Genomic DNA, 19,991 nt, shown 5'->3' on the forward strand with positions numbered 1-19,991 from the left:
CCCTTTGGGAAAGAATTTCCCTGGTTGTCATGAGAAGGTGTTGATCCCAAATCTGTTCCAGGAGGTCTGTATCCATGGCCACATCCAGGGGGGTTGGCTTGGGAATCAACCCTTCCAGGCAGGCCTGGCTTACAGAGCCGAGCTTTGGAGCCCAGACTGGAGCTGGAGGAGGGTTTATCCTGCCCTCTCCATTCCATGCCTTTGGATCCTTATCTTCCTTGTTTTAAAGGATCCTGGTGGAATCTGTTTTCCAGCTACGGGATAACGATCTCCTGAACTACAGCGGAGGGTTAGTGCTGTATCCCCATCTCCTCTTGGAGACTCAGCTGGGATAAACTCATATCCACTCAATCCCTAAGTGTTCCTTCAGGGCTGGAATGTCATTCCAACATGCTTTTGTCTGGGATTTTTATGGAACCTTGCTCCTTTTTTATCATTTTCATTCTTTACTATTAAATAGCCCTTTGGATTTTTATTATATTCCCTTTCCTGACACCTCTCTCCCTCCCAGCCCATTTTCCCTGATATATCCCAGGAATAAGAAGGATAAACCACTATAAATATGTTTTCCTGGAATTTTCCTCCTCTCTCCGCCTGTTTCCAGGTGTTCAGGCCGAGATGATCCTCATTATCTCCTCCTGTCTGGAATTCCACACCAAGGAGGAAGAGGAGACTAAAGGTGTTTAGGGAGTGACTCCAAATGAAGGATTGTCTCCCAGAATTCTCCTTCCCATCGTGGAATCTCAGATTCATGAGGCCTTTGGGGTGGCCTCGGGCCCTGTGGCTCCAAGGAATCTTTAGGGCTTCCCCACCTCCTTAAATATCCCTCTTTTTCCATGAGAGTGGGAAGAAACCGTCAGTTTGTTCCAGCAAATCCCTAATTTAATTCGGGAAGTTCATTATTCTGCTCTCAATTAGTGCCTGGATTTGATATGCAGTTTATTAATCCCTGAAATTCCTGGAATATTATGGATTGGTTGTTGAACTGTGGGACTAAAGGACAGTTTAATATAAATCCGGGAGAATCTGCTCCTCCACATTCCCTGTTTATATCATCATTTCTACAATTCCAAGGCCAGTTTTGCCACTTACTTAGTTTGAAAAGCACACGGAGAAATCCCAGATTTCCCTATAACCGGCACTGGGATTGGATCAATTAAAGAAATCCAGGGAGCAATTGGCCTTGGTCTTTTGGTTTGGATTCCCTATTTCAGGAATTTTGGATTCCCTGTTTCAGGAATTGTGGGCAGTGCTAAAAAATCTTAGTCTGGAATTTTCCTGGAGTGAGGAACAAGCACAGGAGGGGTTGTGGAGGTCGGGCCCATCCCTGTCCTTGAATTCCATGGGCCAGGCAAAGCTGGTTGGTCTCATATTTATGGATAGACAGGGATCCATGGATGTTGTATGTACAAGGAAGGAATTTGGGGATGTTGGGGAATTAACTTTCCCTGTTTAACCAGTGAGTCGGTGTTGAAGCCCCCCTTCCACGCCGGCATTCCCTGCTTTCGGTTCACACTCTGTAGCTTTATTGTCCCATGGGTTTCGGGATTTAATTTCCTTGGAATTTTGTCCCTTTGTCCTGCCTTTGGCTGTGGCATCGGAATGGCTCTGCCAGACGCCTCCGTGTTTCCTGGGCGTCAGGAAAGGGCCAAATTCCTCATTCCCAGTAAAAACATCCCATTGCCCTCGTGCTGTGCTGAATTCCCACTGAAATCCTCAGGATTGATGCCTTCCCTGAGCTTCGTGTCCGGTGTGTGGATCCCGTGGATCAGACCCCATGGGGTTCCTGTTGTTTCATGCCCATTGTCTCAATCTTTGCCCCAAATCCATGAGATTTCTCCCGGATTTATTGCCGGGGCTGGATAACCCGGCTCAGGCTTAGCCGAGCCAGGCTTACCGGCCCCTAAACCCCAGGAGAGCAGGAACAACACGTGGCCCCCCCGGCTGCTCCGAGGGGACGATGCCACGGACTCCCTGTCCCTGTGCCAGCCCCGAGCCCGCGGGACCTGCCCCGGGATCCGCCGGGAGCCTCCGGAGCCGCTCGGAACGGCGAGCGGAGCACAGAGGGGCCGAGCCCCAGCCAGCTGTCAGTCCTGGTGCCAGGAATGCTGCTGCTTCCAGTAGGACTCCAAAAAAATTCCACTCACGGGAAGCTGTTTCGTATTGATTTTATCTTCCCCCCCCTTCTCCCCTTTTTTTTCCTTTTTCCTCTTTTTTCCCCTTTTTTTCCCCCCTTTTTCGCCATTTTTGCCCCCCTTTTTTTTCCAGTATTTTTTTCCCCCTTTCTCTTTTAAAGAACAGAATATTCCAAGGTTGTGGAAAAATAGGAAAACTCTGCGCTGACTCCTCTGCTGAGAACATGGGTGGGATATTTGGAATTCTGATTCCATTTGTAATTCCATTTTTAATAGGAAGCCCTTGGGAAGGTGTCCACGGAGAGGGCAGGACATATAGAAATTGTATTTACAGATATAAATTATATTGATATAAAATGGTATTTGATATCTAGTTTATATTTCTCTAGCTATATTTCCCCATGGGTGAGGTGCTCACAGGTATTGGATAAATGGCCTAAAATTCCCACTTATTTCAAGGAGGTTTTCCTTGGGTAATTCCTAACTCCCTACAATTTTCAAGTTGATTTTTCTGCTGAAATGAGGTAGGGTTTTAATCTCTCAGGAAAACAAATTCCTATTTTTTTGATGGATAACCTGGCAGTGAGCGGAGCCCATCCCGGTGGCAGGAAATCTGGGATGCGGAGATGTTCACTCTGCATCTCCTGCAGCCCAGCTTCAGAAAATCTGGGATGCAAAGCCAGGGATTGAGGTAGAATTCAGCTGTTTGATGCTTCCCACAAGTTCCCTGTGCTCCAGCCAGCAGCACCTGTGTGTCTATTCCCGGGGGTCTGGGGAGTTCATCCTGTGCTCCCTTTGCTCAGGAGCTCATCCCAAATATTTCCCAGCTCCGTGGTGCTTAATTCCTGGTCTGATTTTGGAGTTCCTCTTTAATTTGGCATTAAATTTGTCTTTAATTTGTGTTTAATTTGCCGGTGAAGGGAATCGATAGGGCTCCGTTCCCGGTTGAGCTGTTGGAAATCGGAGGGAATGATCCTTAACTATCCAAAATGCTGAAAATCCAGGGATAAAATAACAAATACATTTAAGCAAAATCTATTTGGAACCATTAAAATTCCAATGCCTGATAAAAGGCCTATTTTTGTTGTCCCCAGCCAGGTTTTCCTGCCTGACCAAGCTCAAATCCCAAATTAAAATATTGCAGTGGAATTCTTCCCTTAAAAATTATTTTCAATATGAAATCAAGGGAAATATTGAATTAAAATATTTGAGAGAATTAATTTCCCTTCCTTTTCTCTGCTTATGGAAGAGTTGCCTCGTCCCTCTCATCCTGCTTCCCAGAAAACAGCCAAGGTGCCCTTTCTCCAGGGCAGGGATTGGGATGACTTGCATTTATCCTTTGGAAGTTGCTTCTGTTTCCTCCTGGATTTAATCAGTTTTTCCAAGCCCACTGTGGTTCAAGTGGCTCTTTATGGATTTATGGAATGATTTGGACTGGGCTGCTTTTATAACAAAAGCACACAAGGAAAATTTCGTAAGAAAGGGGTTCCGGGAAGAGAAGGCAGCTTTTTTCCCGGAGGTATTTAGGGAGCAGGGAGTCGCAATTCCAAGTGTGCCAGGCAAGCGGGAGCGGCTCAGAGTTCTCCCTTTGTCTGTGCCGTGATTGGCATTGTGGCCATTCACTGAACATCCTGAGATTCCCCCCACGCTCCGGCGCTTCCCTGCCTTCCCCAAACCCACCCAAACTTCCTCCCCGTGCCGGCCAACTTCCAGGCAGAGCTTTGTTCCCCCAGCCCCAGATCCTCCGGAGCGCCGAGCCGGGAATTCTCAGCACGTTGGCACAGCTAAAAATCCACCCCGGCCCTTCTCCCCCTTCCACCCTGGCGATTTTCCCCCCATGGCGTGGGGTTTTTTTTCCCAAATCCGGCGAGTGGGGCCTTTTCTCCGGGAAAACACGGCCGTGGCCACTCAGCCAGGAAAAGCGGGAGCACAGAATGCTCCGCTCCTGCCTCTTTTGAGGAGTTTTAGCCATGGGGCTTTGGCACTGCCACCCTTGTCTTTGTGCCAAAAAATATCCGCAGCGGCTGCCGCATTCTAGTACTGGAGGCTTGGCTCGAAAATTCCGCAGTGGATGCGGCGGGAAGCCACGGCGCTGAACGCTTTGCTTTCCCCCGAACCCTCCCGCAGCCGGCGGGGCACCTGCACCTTCCGCCTTCCCGACCCTCGGAAAACGCTGAATTCCCGGGAAACGGGGGCCAATTGAGGAGCGGCTTTTCTCGCCCGAGCTGTCATTGTTTAAAGAGCCGGGTGTTGTCACAGGGCTTTTGGGATGTGCCGCGGGAGCGACGGGAGCGGAGGTAATTGGGAATGGATAATTTATAGGGAAGACGTTCCCCCTTGGCCCACCGGGAATGGTTTGATGGTTACGGGTGAGGGGAAAATCCTCAACTCTCCACAAACTCTCCATACAACCTCCACACAGAATCCACACAAAATCTCCACAGAATCCCCACAGAATCCCCACAGAATCCCCACAGAATCTGCAGCCGGGGCTTTTTAACAGTTCCCGGAGTTCTGCCTGGGTGTGGGGTGTGGAGGAGGTGGCTTTTGGGAAGCTCCCAGCGGCCGCCTCAAAACTCGCTCCGGAGCTCCGGAGCGCCGGGTTCGGTGGGAGAAGCGGCCGCTGGAGATGAAATCTTTCCCGAGGAGCACAAGCCTAAAAAAAAAAAAAGCCAAGTCAATCTCCCGCTGGCTGCGGAGCCGCTTTGGTACCTCGGAGCCTTCGACAGAGCCCTGGCCGGGTGCCCATTGATGTCATGGAAACACTCAAATTACCGGGAATGATTCACGTCTCCGGCGGTCCCTGTTCCTCCCCCACGCGGGCGCAGCGCGGCCGAGCCCTGACAACTTGTAATTTGCGGGGGGTTTATTTTGGTGCCGGGGTAAATATTTCTGCCCAAACTCAAATTAAGCCGTGGCTGAGACGATGGCAAAGGGGCTCCTCAGGTGCTCCCGCTCGCTCCCCTCAGCCCTTGGTTCCTTGCGGGAATTTTTTGCCCCCCCCAGTCCCTGCCGCTCGTTGTTCCCAAAGACTTCCCGGCCCTCTCGGGGCGATGGGAAGCGGACGTGGATTGAACTGTCCCATCTCGGTGTTGAACTCGTGGATTCCCTGTTTGGATTTCATTGTGGTTTCAATCCTGACTTAGGTCCGGTATTCCCGAGCGGAGGGTTATCCATGATCTTTGAATACCCAGCTCCGAGTCCTTCCCAAAGTTAGGCCTAATCCCCCATCCATCACAGCAATACTTGGGAGATGCTCGGGTATTTTATATGGAAAACAACAAAACCGAGGAAGAAACAAAAGACTCTGGAGACTTAAATTGGGATGGGGAGAAGGAATTTTGATTCCAAGCCACTTGGAATAACCAAACTGTGTCCACAAAGGGCCCTCAGAGCTGGTGGATGGATACTAAAGGCTCCTGGAGTTGGGATGTGGCCACTGATTTCGGGAATGATTTCAGTGAGCCCCAGCAGCCTTTGTCTGACGGTCTGCCTCGCCTTGGCTTCTTTATGGAATGTGGCTGGGATTGGGAATATGGAGCCCGGCAGCAAACCCGGCTCCTGGGTACGGAGTGTCACCAGGAATCACAGGGAGCATCCGCTCCTTCGTGCCGGGTGCTGCACACGGGGCTTTCCTGCCCCAGCCTCGGAACACAGGGAATTTTGGGGGGGATTTTTCCTGCCTCTGGATGTTTTGTCAGCGGTGCCTCCCCCCTTCCCCTGCTGGGCTTCTCCTCTCCCGAAGGGTGCTCTTTCCCTGGCAATGTGTTTGGGATCAGCTCTCTTGCCTGCTCTTTGTCTGGGAGCACGTGGGGCACTGCTGCTCAGCCACCACTTGGTGCTTGGCACAAACCTCCTCTTCTCTCCCTCCCTTCGCCCCTTCGATCCCAAAGAATCCCCCTTGCTGCCCTCTGGAAAAGCGGCACGGCCGAGGCTGCGAGTCAGGCTCTGGGATGGGAGAGTTCAAAGCTTCCTGGGAAAAAGGAGAGGGAAGAAAAAAGGGGCTTGGAGCGGGCACAGAGATCCCCACTCGGCTCCTGGCCCTTCTGGCAAATTCCCAATGCCCAATCCGTGTCTCTTTCCCAGGTGGATCATGAGAGAATTTTCTCCTGGGAAAGAGCAGGGAAGCATATCCCCAGCAGCTCCTGGAAGCTGGGAGAGCTGGGAGGTGGGAATGTCTGCTGCCTGGTTGGGAGATTGGCTCCCACCTTCACCCAGCCCATGGAATCCCATCAAATCCCAGGTCCAGGAGCAGCACAGCCAGGATTAGGAAGCTTAATTCCCATCACCATCACCAGGAAGTTTAATTCCCATCCCATCCATCCCAGCAGGAAAACTGTGAATCCCTTTCTGTGCATTCCAGTGGCAGCAGTGCCTGGTTTATCCATGGAATATATATAAATACACATGGAATTGGCATTGGGGAAATGGGATGAGCGTCACCTAAAGCACTTGGAGAAGCTTTGTGTGTGTTCCTGTGCTATCCGTGTATTTACCTGGATTTTCCCTCTCTTCCCAGGTAAAACAGAACGAGGTTCCTACTCATCATACGGACGAGATTCCAACTTACAGGGCTGCCACCAGGTAAGTGCGAATCTGCTTGGAAATTCCCACTGGAAAGCTCCTTCCTGAGCTTTTCCAGCCAGGATACAGCTCCTGGAGGCTCGGCTTGGCTTGACCTCCTCCCACCCCAGTCAGGGCTGCTGGGAGGCATTCCTTGTGTCCAAAATCCCAGCCTTGGGAATGCCACCAGTGGGAAGAGCTGGTGTTGACTCGTGGCTGCTCCCCAAATCCCGCTTTCCCTGGGATCTGGGGCAATGCCGTGTGCACACGAGGTTGGAAATACGATTTGCTGTCCCTTTTTGTTTGGGAATCGCTTTTGGCCGGGAGTCAAGGCCAGCAGGCGAACGGCAAAGCCGCCCCATGGGAGCTCGGGAAAGAGGGAGGAGTTCCAGGGAATGCTACAATTCCAGTGTAACACAAAGGTATGGCGTGTGTGCCTCTGCTTCCCTGCACTCGGAATTCACATCTTTTCAAGTCTCCGGAGGAATTCCCGGCCTAAAAACACTCTCTGTGGCCAAATTCCCGGCTTTGTTCCCAACCAGTCGGGTTTTTCTAAGGACACTTTCTCTCCTCATTCCAAGAACAGTGTTAATGGTGGGGTTTAATCCCTCTGCTCCTTCCTTTCCCTTTTCCGAAGGGTGGCAGCTTTAGAAAAGTATCCGAGGGATTTAATGGCTTCCTTAATATTCCAGGCTTTATAGGCTTCAAATTCACCCGGGAGAACTCAGAGCAAGTGCCAAAATGGGGATATTTTAGGCTTGATCCCTGCTTTCCGTGTTCCTTGGGAATGTGGGGAAAGGGTCTATCCTTGTGTTTTCAGGATGAGGCAATTTGAGGAATTCCTCCGGAATTCCTGGGTGTGTCGGGCTGTTGTGTGACCATTCCCACCACATTCCTGAGTGCCAGGCTGGCACTGGGAGAGTTGGAAGGGAAGGGAAGGCGTGGAAGGGGCTGCCCAGGGAATGGTGGAGTCCCCATCCCTGGGACTGTTCCCCAGATGTGTGGACGTGGATCACAGGTGACCGTGGATGGTTGGACTTGATCTCAGAGGGGTTTTCCAAGCTAAATAATTCCATGATTCCAGTGGTGCTGGGCCTTGCTTAGGTGGGATCACACATCCTCAATTCCCTGGAGAAAAAGCTGGAATGATGTGGTTGGGGTTTGTTCACTCCAATAACTCGCTTTCCTTGTGTTTTGATGGCAAAATTCCTGTCAGGATCATCCTTCTCCTTCATTTTCCCTTCTGAGGTAAAAACCAGCCCAAAGCTGCGTGCAGGGATAAAATAATGGGATTTGGGGAGCCACAAAGGCTGTTCCAAGGGCAGGTTGGATGGGGCTTGGAGCAACTTGGGATAGTGGAAGGTGTCCCTGCCCAGTGGAACGAGATGATCCTTAAAATCCCTTCCATTCCATGATTACTTTGTCCATACAGGAATTATGTGATGGTATTACTGTGACTGTGGGATGGGGCAGCTACAGCTTCTCTGGGAATTCCAGCCCAGCCCCTCGCCACTCTCCCAGCCAGGAATTCCTGCCCAACATCCCACCTAACCCAGTGGGAAGCCATTCCCTGTGGCCTGTCCCTCCATCCTTTGTCCCCAGTCCCTCTCCAGCTCTCCTGGAGCCCCTTTAGGCCCTGGAATTTGCTCTGAGGTCTCCCTGGATCCTTCCCTTCTCCAGGAGAACACCCCCAGCTCTCCCAGCCTGGCTCCATGTCTGAGGGGCTCCAGCCCTTGGAGCATCTCCGTGCCCGGGTTGGATGGGGTTGGGAGCACCCACGGAAGGTGTCCCTGCCCATGGCACACGTGGCACTGGAGAAGCTTCCCGACCCCTCCCACCCCAAACCATTCCAGGATTCCATGACACCCACGGAGGGACCATCCCACTCCAGAGGTCCCCAGGATCCCCTTTGGAGCCTGGAATGTCCCAGGGAGGCCCCCAACCCCCCCCTGCTGTCCCCAGGCCCCTGTGGCTCCTTCCGGTGTCGCTCTCACTTCCCCTTCCCTGCTTTATTTGGGCCTGGCGTTCCTGGTTTTTTGGGTTGGTTGTTCCTCTCTCCGGGGGTTTTCCCTGTCACTGTGGTGGGATCGGGAGGGGCCGGCAGGGGGTGTGGGATGTGGGATGTGGGTGGGATGTGACCCCTCGGGCGCAGGAGCAGAGCCCAGGACTCCCACACAGGGATCTCAGGGACTCCCAGAAATGCAGAGCTTGGGTCCTTCCTGAAGTTCCTGACGGAATTTCACCCTCCATCTGTAGTTTCCCAGCCCTGCCTTGGTGGCTTGGAATTACTGGCTTCCTTGGAAAAATTATCCCTTATTTGTAATCCCTCTCAGGAAGGAATTCCTGGCTGTGAGAGTGGGGAGGGGCCAGGATGGAATTCCCGGAGAAGCGTGGCTGCCCCTGGATCCCTGGGAACGTCCCAGGCCAGGTGGGATCACCTGGCAGGTGTTCCTGCCCTGCTTCCACGTTTCAAACCCTTGGGAAGCACTGGTTTTCCCCGGCTCCTCTCCGTTCCCTTGTTAGTATGTACTCCCAGTTGGAATCAATCACTCTGGGGAGATGGTTCCGTGCTGACCAGTCTTGGACAAGCTTTGCAAAATGATTGATTCCCAGCCCAGCTTTGGAAAACTTGTGAGCAGCTCCATGTGGAGCCGGAGCCAGTCCCGCTCTGGCTCCTGGCAGCGCCGGGGGCTGCGGGAGCAGCCATTCCCTGCAGGCCCGGAGCTGGGAGGCACATATGGAAGTTTCTACTCCCTGTCACGTTTGCTGGGCATGTGGTGCCTCCCTGCTATCCTAACGCCGGGACTGACGGGATGGAGCGCGTGCGGAGCGGCACGGATGGCTCCGGAATTACAAACAGCTTTAATCGTCCTTTTCCCGGGAAAAGGACGGTACTGGGAACCGAGGCCGTAGCTCTGCGTCATTCCCGTCTCTGCACCCTGGGAAGTCCATTGTGGATCATCGCGGAGATGATCCAGGAGCTGGAGCCACTGCCCTGTAGAGCCAGGCTGAGAGAGCTGGGAATGTTCACCTGGAGAAGGGGAGGATCCAGGGAGACCTCAGAGCAAATTCCAGGGCCTAAAGGGGCTCCAGGAGAGCTGGAGAGGGACTGGGGACAAAGGATGGAGGGACAGGCCACAGGGAATGGCTTCCCACTGGGTTAGGTGGGATGTTGGGCAGGAATTCCTGGCTGGGAGAGTGGCGAGGGGCTGGGCTGGAATTCCCAGAGAAGCTGTAGCTGCCCCATCCCTGGAAGTGTCCAAGGCCAGGCTGGAGCACCCTGGGCTAGCGGGAGGTGTTCCTGCCCATGGCAGGGGTGGCACTGCATGATCCTTAAGGTCCCTTCCCACCCAAACCATTCCACAGGGAGGGCTCTTCCCTGTCCCAGGGAGCTGGAAGGGCTGTGGATGTGATTCCATAGAATCCCAGAATCCTGGTTTGTGTCCCATTCAGAGACAGGGAATCCACAACCCCTCTGGGTGACCATTCCCAAATCCATAATGCTGGATCATGTCAGGATGTGGAAGCAGCTTCTCCTCTGAGGATCAGGACTTTTTTCCCTATAAATTCCTGCTTCCCATGGGAAAAAGGGGGACTCTGTTTATATTCCCAGCCAGTGAACAGGAAAAGGTTAAAAATCCTTGGAGGCTCTTGAAGCTTTTTGGCCCTGACATTCCTTTGGTCTCTCAGATGTTTTCCAGCGACTTTGGTTCCAAACGTTATCCCTGTAATTTCCATAAAATACGGGTAGCTCTCCGAGCCTTCCCTGTGTTCTCCCATTCAAAGGGAAAACACGGATTCTCTCATTAAACTTGGGAATTCAGCCACGAAACCCCTTGTTAAGGGGGAGCCAGGGTGGGATGTTCCCCCTGAGCCAACCTGAGCCGGCATTCCGGTTGCAAGGCCTTTGTATCCAATGTTTTCATGGGAAAACAGGATGATAAGGACCTTGGAAGGTGAGCAGGGCCAGGCTTTAAGGATTTGTCAGAATAATTTGCCATAGAGGAACATTTTGAAGCACACCCTGGTAGAACATCCCCCCTGGATCACCTTGAAAGGGAACCGAGGCAGAATCCAACAGGGTGACAACTTTTTAGTGGGTTTTGCCGAGAAAAATATTCCCAAAATATTCCTTTCTGCATCTCACTGTTCCTCAGCGTCCCATCCATCCCCTCCAGAAGTGGTGACACCTCCCAGAGGGTTTAGGCTTGGAAAAAATGGGATGAGGGCCCTTGCAGGTGTTTGGAATTTCAGCCTGGCACAGAAATGGTGCGTGGAAAACAGGGATACCAGGATATGTGTCTCATAATTTATAATATATAGGAAAATCCTGATAAAAATGAGGCTTATCTGGAAATTATCCCACCCCTTATGGTGCCTTTTTTCCCCATCCATTAATATTGTGGGACTGTCTATATTTCCATATCTTCCTCCATGTATTTCCCGGGATTTTGGGGTGGAAAAGGGACTTTTTGCTGAATCCAAAGACTGATGGAGCTCAGCCTGTTTGCTCCAAAACTGGAGCTGCTTTGTTTGGGAATTTGTGAGGGAATAGCTTGGGAAAGTCACCCAGGTCGGGAGCAGGGGGAGAGGAGCAGGAATTTGGCAGGAAAACGTCAGAGCCGCTCCGGTGATCCAGGTGCAGTTGGGCACCTGCACGGGGTGAGTCCTCCCAGCTGGAAGGTCATGGAACACATTTCGTGCTCCCCTTTTCCTGGGAAAAGCCCTCATTAAACAGGGTGGGAACGGCAGGATCGCCGCATCCTGACCGACATTCCCGGTGCCAGAGCGGAGGGAACAAAGCAGGGAAGTGGTGCTGGCAGGGAGATCAGAGGGATCGGAACGGGAATAATGGAGGGAAAGAGCTTTGATCTTTAATAATGTCAGGAATTTTAATTGGAGGGACGGAGCAGCAAGAAAAGAGCGGGATGAGCCGGTTTCCTGGGATAAAGGGCAGGAATTCCTAGGAAATAAGAAATAATTGTAGGATAAGCCATTGGGAAGTTTATTGGCAGAAGGAATTGCTTTAAATGGATTCATTGGGGCTCAATCTCCTGACAAATGGGTAGAAAAGCAGGAAAGGTGTCGGTGTTCCCGGCGGATCCAGGTGTGGGAAGGGGAGCGGGAATTGCTGGGAGCCTCCTGCTCTCTCTGGAGGCACTTCCAGCCTCACAGGGCCACCTCTCCATTGGAAAGTGGATATTCCTGCTCCCACATTCCCACTCCAGCCGACCTGGGGACCTGAGTACCTGCAGGTGCGGAGCATCCCGGGATTCCCAACATGCATCCCTGCTCCTCATCCTCCCCCTGCCCAGCTGGGAGAAACCAGGGATGTGATCCGGTGCTTTTCCCTGATCCTGCCCGGATGCAGCTCCTCCGAGGCTTTGGGAGAAGGGCCCAGCTGTCCCTGGAGCTGCATCCCGGGGCTCAGAGGGGCCCGGGAAGCAGCCGGACCCCCGGGATGCTCCGACCCCAACCCTTGGCAGCCGTTCAGGGAAGGAGCTTCAGCTGTTCCCGACTCATCCCATTTTCCTCCCGCCTGTGACATTCCAGGCTTGATGCCGGATCGATGCCAACAAAAAATATACCAGGAATTCAAAATGCAGGGATTTTTCCCTGATCTGTGATTTTTGATTCCAGGTTCCCTTTAATCTGAATTAATTTCATTAGTAAAATTCCGCACTCGAATCCCACCTGTTTCTACAACAAAGGAAAAATATTCCAGCTTTTTCTAAGGATGATTTCCAGATTTTTCTCGACCTCTTCAACCCGAGACAAATATTCCAGTGAAATCCACATAATTTTCCTTTAAAAAGCAGCCCCTGAGCTTTGCAGCAGAAGCAGCAGTTGGGTTTTTCCAGGAGGGATAATTTCCTTTCCATCTGGATGGATTTGGTGGATTCTCTCCCTCTCCAGCTTTAACTCTTTGTCTCGTTATTCCCGTTTTGGAGGCAGCAGGAAAAAAAAAACCCACAAAGGTGCAGACACACCATAAAAAAAAAGGTAAAAGATTGGAATTAATGAAAAATCCAGGGCTGGGGCTCCGGGGGGAAAATCCTGGGAATTTAGGATTTTGCTCTGTTGTTTATTTTGATAATTTTGGGAATTGTTTTTGGCTCCAATTCCAATCTCTGGACATGAAACCCTCTATGAGGTCCCTTTGAAACCTTCTCCTTTCTCCCGAAATGGTGACTCTGATCCCAACAGATTCCCGAATTTCCAGAGCTGGGATTGGGAGTGGGGAGGCCCTGCAATCCAATGGGGGTGCTTTGGAAAGGTTTGAATTTTTGGACCAGAGCTTGTTGGCCCTTTTATAGGATTTTGGGATAAATACAGGTATATTTTCATCCCAGTTTTCCTCCCCATGCTGGCTGGGAACCCTGAGGCACCGGGAGCCGAATTCCCAGCAATTCCCAGTTCGGGAAGAACCAACCAACTGGTGCCTCCCAAAATGACCGCCTTAAACTTGCTCCCCGTGTTTCCTTGTCCTGTAAAAACCCTCTTTGGGATTTCTTTTCCCATAGAAACCTCTGGAGCCTTTTCTGAGGAAGAAGTTGGGATGAGGAAGGCTGGGCTCCGTAGGGGACGTGGCTGTTTCTGCTCCTTTCCTCCCCCGGCCTTGGAAAAGGCTCTTGGTGTGCTTGGAGTTGTCCCGGAGTGGAAGGAGAGAGTAGCTGGATTTAGGGATTCATCCCGAGCCTCCCAGCCTTTCCCCCCCCAGGGATAAACCCGGCCCAGCTTTAGCAGGAGAGTTCCCGAGCCCAGCACTCCCTGACCATTCCCGAAATTCCCTTCATTTGCAGGCAATGTTCACCGGAAATCAGTGTTCACCTGGAAAATCTTTGAGACATCCCTTAAAATCCCATTTATTTGCCAGGAATATTCACAAGAAATCCATACTTATTGTGAAACGGCCCAAAGCATTCCCGAAATTCCCTTTTTTTTCTGATATCCACAATGAACCAGTATTTATTGTGAAATGATCCAAAGCCTTCCCTAAATTCCCTTTATTTCCAGAGAATATTCACAATAAACTAATGATTATTGTGAAATGACCCAAAACATTCCCTAATTCCCTTTATTTCCAGAGAACATTCACAATAAACTGATATTCATTTGGAAACACTCCAAAACATTCCCTTAATTCCTTTTATTTTCAGATATTCACAGTAAATTAATGTTTATTGTGAAATGATCCCAACCATTCCCTAAATTCCTTTTAGTTCAGATATTCACAGTAAATTAATGTTTATTGTGAAATGAACCAAAACATTCCCTAAATTCCCATATTTTTGGATATTCACAATCAATCAATATTTATTGTGAAGTGCTCCAAAGCATTCCCTAAAATCCCATTTATTTTCCGAGAATCCTCACAATAAGCCCATGTTCTTTCAGAAACACTCCGAGACATTCCCAAAAATCCTGTTCTTTTCAAAGATTGTTCTCCATTTCCCTTTTCCCTTGGAGTTCTGGCACCTCTGTCTCTATTATTCCCTATTATTCTGCATTATGTGAGAGATTCCCAAGGTTTTTTTACTGCTGCAGGTGTTGTTTATCACCGGAGCAGCCTCGTGGCAGGTGGAGATTATCCATGAAATTAGAGAGAGGAGGGAAAACGATGGGATTTGAGGTTTTGGGAGCTCTCCAGGAGGCAGGTGCAGAAGCAATTTTCCCAATCCCTCAGCTCCTGTTTGTCCATGGGATGAGAGGAGATGGGATGAGAGGAGATGTGATGAGAGGACATGGGACGGGAGGAGATGGGATGAGAGGAGATGAGTTGGGAGGAGATGAGTTGGGAGGACACAGGATGGGGACACGGGATGAGAGAACACGGGCTGAGGACGTGGCGTGAGTGGAAACGGCCTCGGGCCGTGCCAGGGGAGCTCCAGCTCGGACAGCAGCAGGAATTGTTCCACGGGAAGGGCGGAAGGGCTGCGGGGGGTGTGTCCCGGCCCCGGCTCCCCGTGTCCCGCCGGGAAGGGGCCGCTGGAGCCCGGGCTCTGCCGGCCCGCTCCGGGGCCCTCGGGGGGCACCGGGGCAGCCCCGAGCGCGGCTCCCGGCGCCAACAAGGAGCCCTTTGTTCCCGGGACGGCAGCTCCCGGCGAGCCGCGGGAGCGGGGGCACCCTGTCGCCGCGGGCCCGGGGCCATTTGCATGTGAATGGCTCCCAGCGGGGCACACGCGGGCCCCGCCGCGCCGCGAGCCAGCGGCACTTGGGGAAGGGCGGGATCGGCCCCGGGCCGGGGGCGGCGGAGGGCGGCTCTTGGCGGGGACCGGGCGCCGCTCCCTGCGCGCCGCGATCGGGCCTGGCTGCGGCCCGGACCGTCGTGCCGGGCTGCGATGGGCACGGGCACTGCCTCCCGGGCCTGGATGCGCCCGGGTCTGGATGTGCCCGGGCCTGGATGTGCCCGGGCACTTTATCCCGAGCTTGGATTTGCCCGGGCAGTTCCTCCGGCCTTGGATGTGCCCGGGCTTGGATGTGCGCGGCCAGTTTATCCCGGGCTTGGATGCAGCCGGGCACTTCCCTTGGGGTTGGATGTGCCCGGGCACTTTCCCCCGGGATTGGATGCTCCCGGGAGGATGCTCCCGGGAAGTTTTCCCGAATTCTGGAGCGAAGCGAATGCTCAGAATCCTCTCCCAAATCCGTATTTTCCAAATCCATCCTGAAATCCCTGGTTTCTTGGGGTTTATCCCGTTGTTTCCCGGGAATAAAGTGGGTGGAGTGAGGTCCTCGCTGCTACCGTGCCAGAGCCTTAATTGGTTTGGGAATTCTGGAGTGCTTTGCATCCAGTTCCCAAATATTAGTGACATTCCAGCTATTTCCCTGGTTTGATCGTTCCTCCCGTCCAGCCCACTGGGGGGGTTATATTTTATATATATTCTAGATGTATTTGGATATATTTTACATATATTTTTATATATTTACATATATTTTCATATATATTATATTTTATATTTTACATATATATTTTATATCTACTTTATATATTTTTTATATTTACGTGACATATATTATACATATTACATATATTTTATATATGCCGTATATATATTTTATATCTACTTTATGTATATGGTATATGCTTTATATATTAAAAATATACTTTATATATATTATATATAAAGTGTATATATTTTGTATATGGGATATATTTTATATATAATATAGATTTGATATATATAATATGTATTTTATATATAATATGTATTTTAAATATAAAATAAATACTTTATATATTCTACATATATTTTATCTATTTCTATATATATTCTAGACATATGTATATTTATATACTATATATTTATATAGATTTTCATATCTTTTCTATATTTATATTTATATTTATTTATATATATTATATATAATATATATTATATATACCACACATTTTTAATATTTTTATATATTTTCCATATTTATATTCCTTTTTCTATATTTCCTTTAAATCTTAGACCTTTTCTATAGATTTACAGATATTCTATTTTTAGATGTACTTTACATCTCTTTTATCTATTCTTACCTATTTTTGTCTAGTGGGCTTATCTTACATATTAGATACGTTTTAGATGCTTTTTAGATGTATTTTATGTATTTTATGTATACTTTAGAGATTTTTATATATATTATAAGCCCTGATAGATTTAATTCTCAGATTTTTTCCCAAGACAACGGATCTGCTTCACCCACACGGAAGCAGCAGAATTCCATGATTTTAATTTTATTAACATTATTATTAAATCCCTGCTCTTCCTTCCCTACAAAACGCCCTCCAAACATGCCCGCAGAGCTCCCAAAGTTTTCCAAGCACTAGCTGAACAGTCCCTGAAATTCCTTGAAGCCCCGAATTCCTCCTATTTCCCAGGCGTTCGGTGCGGGCGAAATTCCGGTGGTGTCCCCTTTAAAGATCCGCCCGTTCCCACGTTTCGCTCCGCTCCCGAAGGTTTCCTTCCCGGGTTATTTTTAGGGATGAGCAGCTAATGATGAGGGAGGTCGCACGGATGGATCCTGCAAATCCCTGTTCCCTTGAATCCCTTGCAGCAAAGTCTCCTGGGAGGGGACATGGACATCGGTACCCCCGGAGCGCTGTCCCCGTCCAAGCCCGGCTCCCAGTACTACCAGTATCCCAGCAATAATCCGCGCCGGAGGCCTCTGCACAGCTCCTCCATGGGTGAGTGACCCCTGCACCTCTGGCCTCGCGCTGCTGCCCGAGGAATCCCACTCTAGCCGAGCGACGGTTGGGAAGGGACACAATAAGTGCTGCGGAGCGACGCTCCCGGGCGTTATTGCAGCCTCGCCGAGCCTTCAGAATTCCCTGTTTTCCCCGAGCCTGAGGCAAAACCTGCAACTCGTAACACCCACATCCCAAGTATTAACCATTTCCCTGCATTTTCCCCCTGGAATTCTTTATTCCTTATTATTTCTGGGGATTTATTTCTTGTTCTTTATTTCTTGTTCTTTCTTTGCTTGTTCTTTATAATTATTGTTGCTCGCTGCAGTGGGAAAGGCACGAGCCGGCAAAATCCTGGGGCAGAAACCAATGGAATCCCTAAAAATCCTGCTGGGAACAGAGTGGGGGAGAAGTCACTGAGATCCCTAAAAAAATTCCTGCTTTATAAAGCAGCTTTTCCTCCCTTTTTTTTCCAGAAGTTCAGACAAAGAAAGTTCGGAAAGTTCCTCCGGGTTTGCCGTCCTCAGTAAGTATCGCGCACTCCGGAGGCTTTGTTTGGGAACAGGGGGATGGAAGGAGCCTCTTCCCGAGGGATGAGGCTCAGGGAAAGGTAAGGAATGCCCAGAGCCTCGGCCTGGAAAGCTTGGAGCCAGGAATGTGGCGCTCCAGGAATGTGTTCCCCGGGAATGTGGCTCTCCGGGAATGCGGTACCTGCTCCGGGCACGTGCCCTTTGTGGGGCTGATTGATGGATCGGCGGCGGGAAGAATTAATGAGGAATTCCCTGGGAATCGTCCCCGGGATGCAGGAGAACTCCCCTGGCGTTCCAGAGGGATGCAGGATGGCAGCCCCGGCATTCCAGAGCTCCGGGAGCTGCGGGGGGGGGGGGTCCAGGTGCCAAGCGCTGCCTTCCAGGTGTTCCAGAGGCTCATTAATGCCCCTTATCCCGGTTTTCCCCCCGAATTCTCAGGAATATCCCCGAGCCCCTCAGTCTGTTGACGATCACAGGCACGTTTTGTCGTCTTTTCCTGGAATTTTTCCATTTTCCAGCCAGAAATCACTGAGTTTCTCCACTAAATCCTTTGTTCCACGCTGCTAAGAATTCTACAATTAATTCCAATTTCTGGATTATTTTGTGAAATCTTCGTGGGGTTTTTCCCCCCAGAAGCCATTCCAAAGTGCTTTTATTTCAAATCCATGCAGATCTGCGGAAAAGCGAAGTTTTGTGAGAAATGACCCAACATTTCAGTCCCAAAATTATGGCTAAAATTGCATTTGATTGGAAGGTTTGAATTTTTTTATTCCAATTTTTTCATTATCTTTAAAATATATTAATAATAATTTGCATCTTATTTGCAAATCAATATCAAATAAACCCCCCAGGAGGGAAAATCTTCCCTTTCCTGCCTGAGAAATCCCATTCTCTGGGCTCTGAATCTGATTATTAGTGGCAATTAATCCGTGGGAATACGTAATAAATTAACAATAGAATATATACAAATGAATCTCCCATGGATTTGGTGATTTTATCCGGAATCCCTGGAAATTGGCAGTTGGCAAATATGTTTATAAAATATATCTAATTATAAAGCTCTAAATTATAAATATCAAGTTGCTAAATTACTTTCATTAATGATCACTTTATAATCAATAAAATTCCAATTAAAAGAGGGAAATACATAGAAACATCCACATTTCTTCCCATGGATTAATCAAATCCTGATCCAATGGATCAAATACAAACATTGTCAGTGGTTAAAATACAAGATTATAGAAATATTCAAATACAGCCCCCAATCAAGGAATAACATCCATTACTTGGAATTAAAAACCAAGTCCCAAAAGTGCCTTTGGAATTTCTTTCCCTCGGGGCTTTTTGGGGCTCGATTTTCTTGGACACTTGAAATGCTTGGAATTATGTCATGAGGAAATCTGCCATCCCAGCTATTCCTGAATATTGGAATCCCTCAAAACTCCATTTTCTGGGAACAAATGGATCAAAAGGTAGGTCCTGGAAGGGGAATAAAAGCACGGAATGATGGAAATAGGGACTTTTTGAAGGGGAAATGGGGAGATTTGGGGCATTTTGGGTTCTGATATCCTGGAATCACCTCTTTAATTTGGAATTTAATTAGGATGGATACACGGATCGACATCCTTAGTGGATGGGGTGGGAGTGTTCTGGGATTTCTCTTAAAATGTGGCTTTTCCCATGGGATTTGTGCCGGGAACAGGGAGCAGCATCGGTGAATAGCCCTCACTTATCGGGGTTACATCAGCAGCAGGTGGAAATTCCAGGGATACACAGGAATAAATGTGCTGGAGCAGCTCCTCCTTTATTCGGGAAGCAGCAGCGAGTTTGGAAAACAAAATCCATGAAACAACGGGAACAATCAGTTGGCAAATAAGGAATTCCAGGTGAACGGGGGGAGACTCTTAGGAGGGGTTTCAGGGGGTGATCCCAGGCCGGGATGAGCTGGAATCCAGGTGTGGATTCCCAACACTTGGTCAGGATGTGGCTGCGTCCCTCAAAACCCGCCCGCTTTTCCAATGCTGTGGGATGTTCCCGGTCGCCGCCGGAATCTGAAGTGCTCTGGGGTGGGGGTTTGGGATTGGCTTCATCCAGCATATTCCCAGGGTTGGATCTTCCCAGGTGGAGCTTCTCCCACCTCGTAGAGGTTTTCCATGGTCCTTCTCCATGGACACTTTTCCTTTACAATTCCAAGGCCTCCTGCTCCCGGGGCTCCGTGGGCAGAGGCATGGATGTGGTGGATCCCAGTTTCTGGCAGATCCCACGTCCTGCTCGGCCCATGGAGAAGGGATCCATGGAGAAGGAGCTACTGCAGCTTCCCCCCCACTGGGAGCAAACCCTGAGTAGGTGATGGCGCCGTTCTGGTACCCCAGCTCTCCATCTGGCCGGATCCTTGGAATTCCAGGACTAGAACTGAGGGGGATGTTTGGAGAGCCACTTTCCTGGGATTCCCTGGAGGTGATTCGTGGTGGGAATGGGTGATCCTGGAGGTCTTTTCCAATCTGAACTGTTCTGTGGTTCTGTCCTTGTTCCCTCCCTGAGCAGCTGGAGTGTCCCGGAGTGTCCCCAATCCCGGGATGCTCGGGTAGGAAA

At 50.0% G+C, this 19,991-nt stretch overlaps 1 protein-coding gene across 7 annotated transcripts in view; it reads left to right on the plus strand.

Moving 5' to 3' along the window:
* Positions 1–19,991, plus strand: part of TCF4 (transcription factor 4) — an 80,671-nt gene that overhangs the window by 19,246 nt on the left and 41,434 nt on the right. For 6 of the 7 annotated variants that reach the window (XM_039388538.1, XM_039388541.1, XM_039388540.1 and 3 more), the window contains 3 exons: positions 6,655–6,719; positions 16,740–16,869; positions 17,346–17,395. In XM_039388538.1, the coding sequence (XP_039244472.1) occupies positions 6,655–6,719; positions 16,740–16,869; positions 17,346–17,395 (245 nt within the window). The remainder of the gene's footprint in view (positions 1–6,654; positions 6,720–16,739; positions 16,870–17,345; positions 17,396–19,991) is intronic. The other variant, XM_039388539.1, reaches the window with a different exon arrangement.

The sequence above is a fragment of the Pipra filicauda genome, unplaced genomic scaffold (genome assembly GCF_003945595.2).
Source record: "Pipra filicauda isolate LSUMZ 115617 unplaced genomic scaffold, ASM394559v2 scaffold661_size620017_pilon, whole genome shotgun sequence".
NCBI classification, from domain to species: domain Eukaryota; kingdom Metazoa; phylum Chordata; class Aves; order Passeriformes; family Pipridae; genus Pipra; species Pipra filicauda.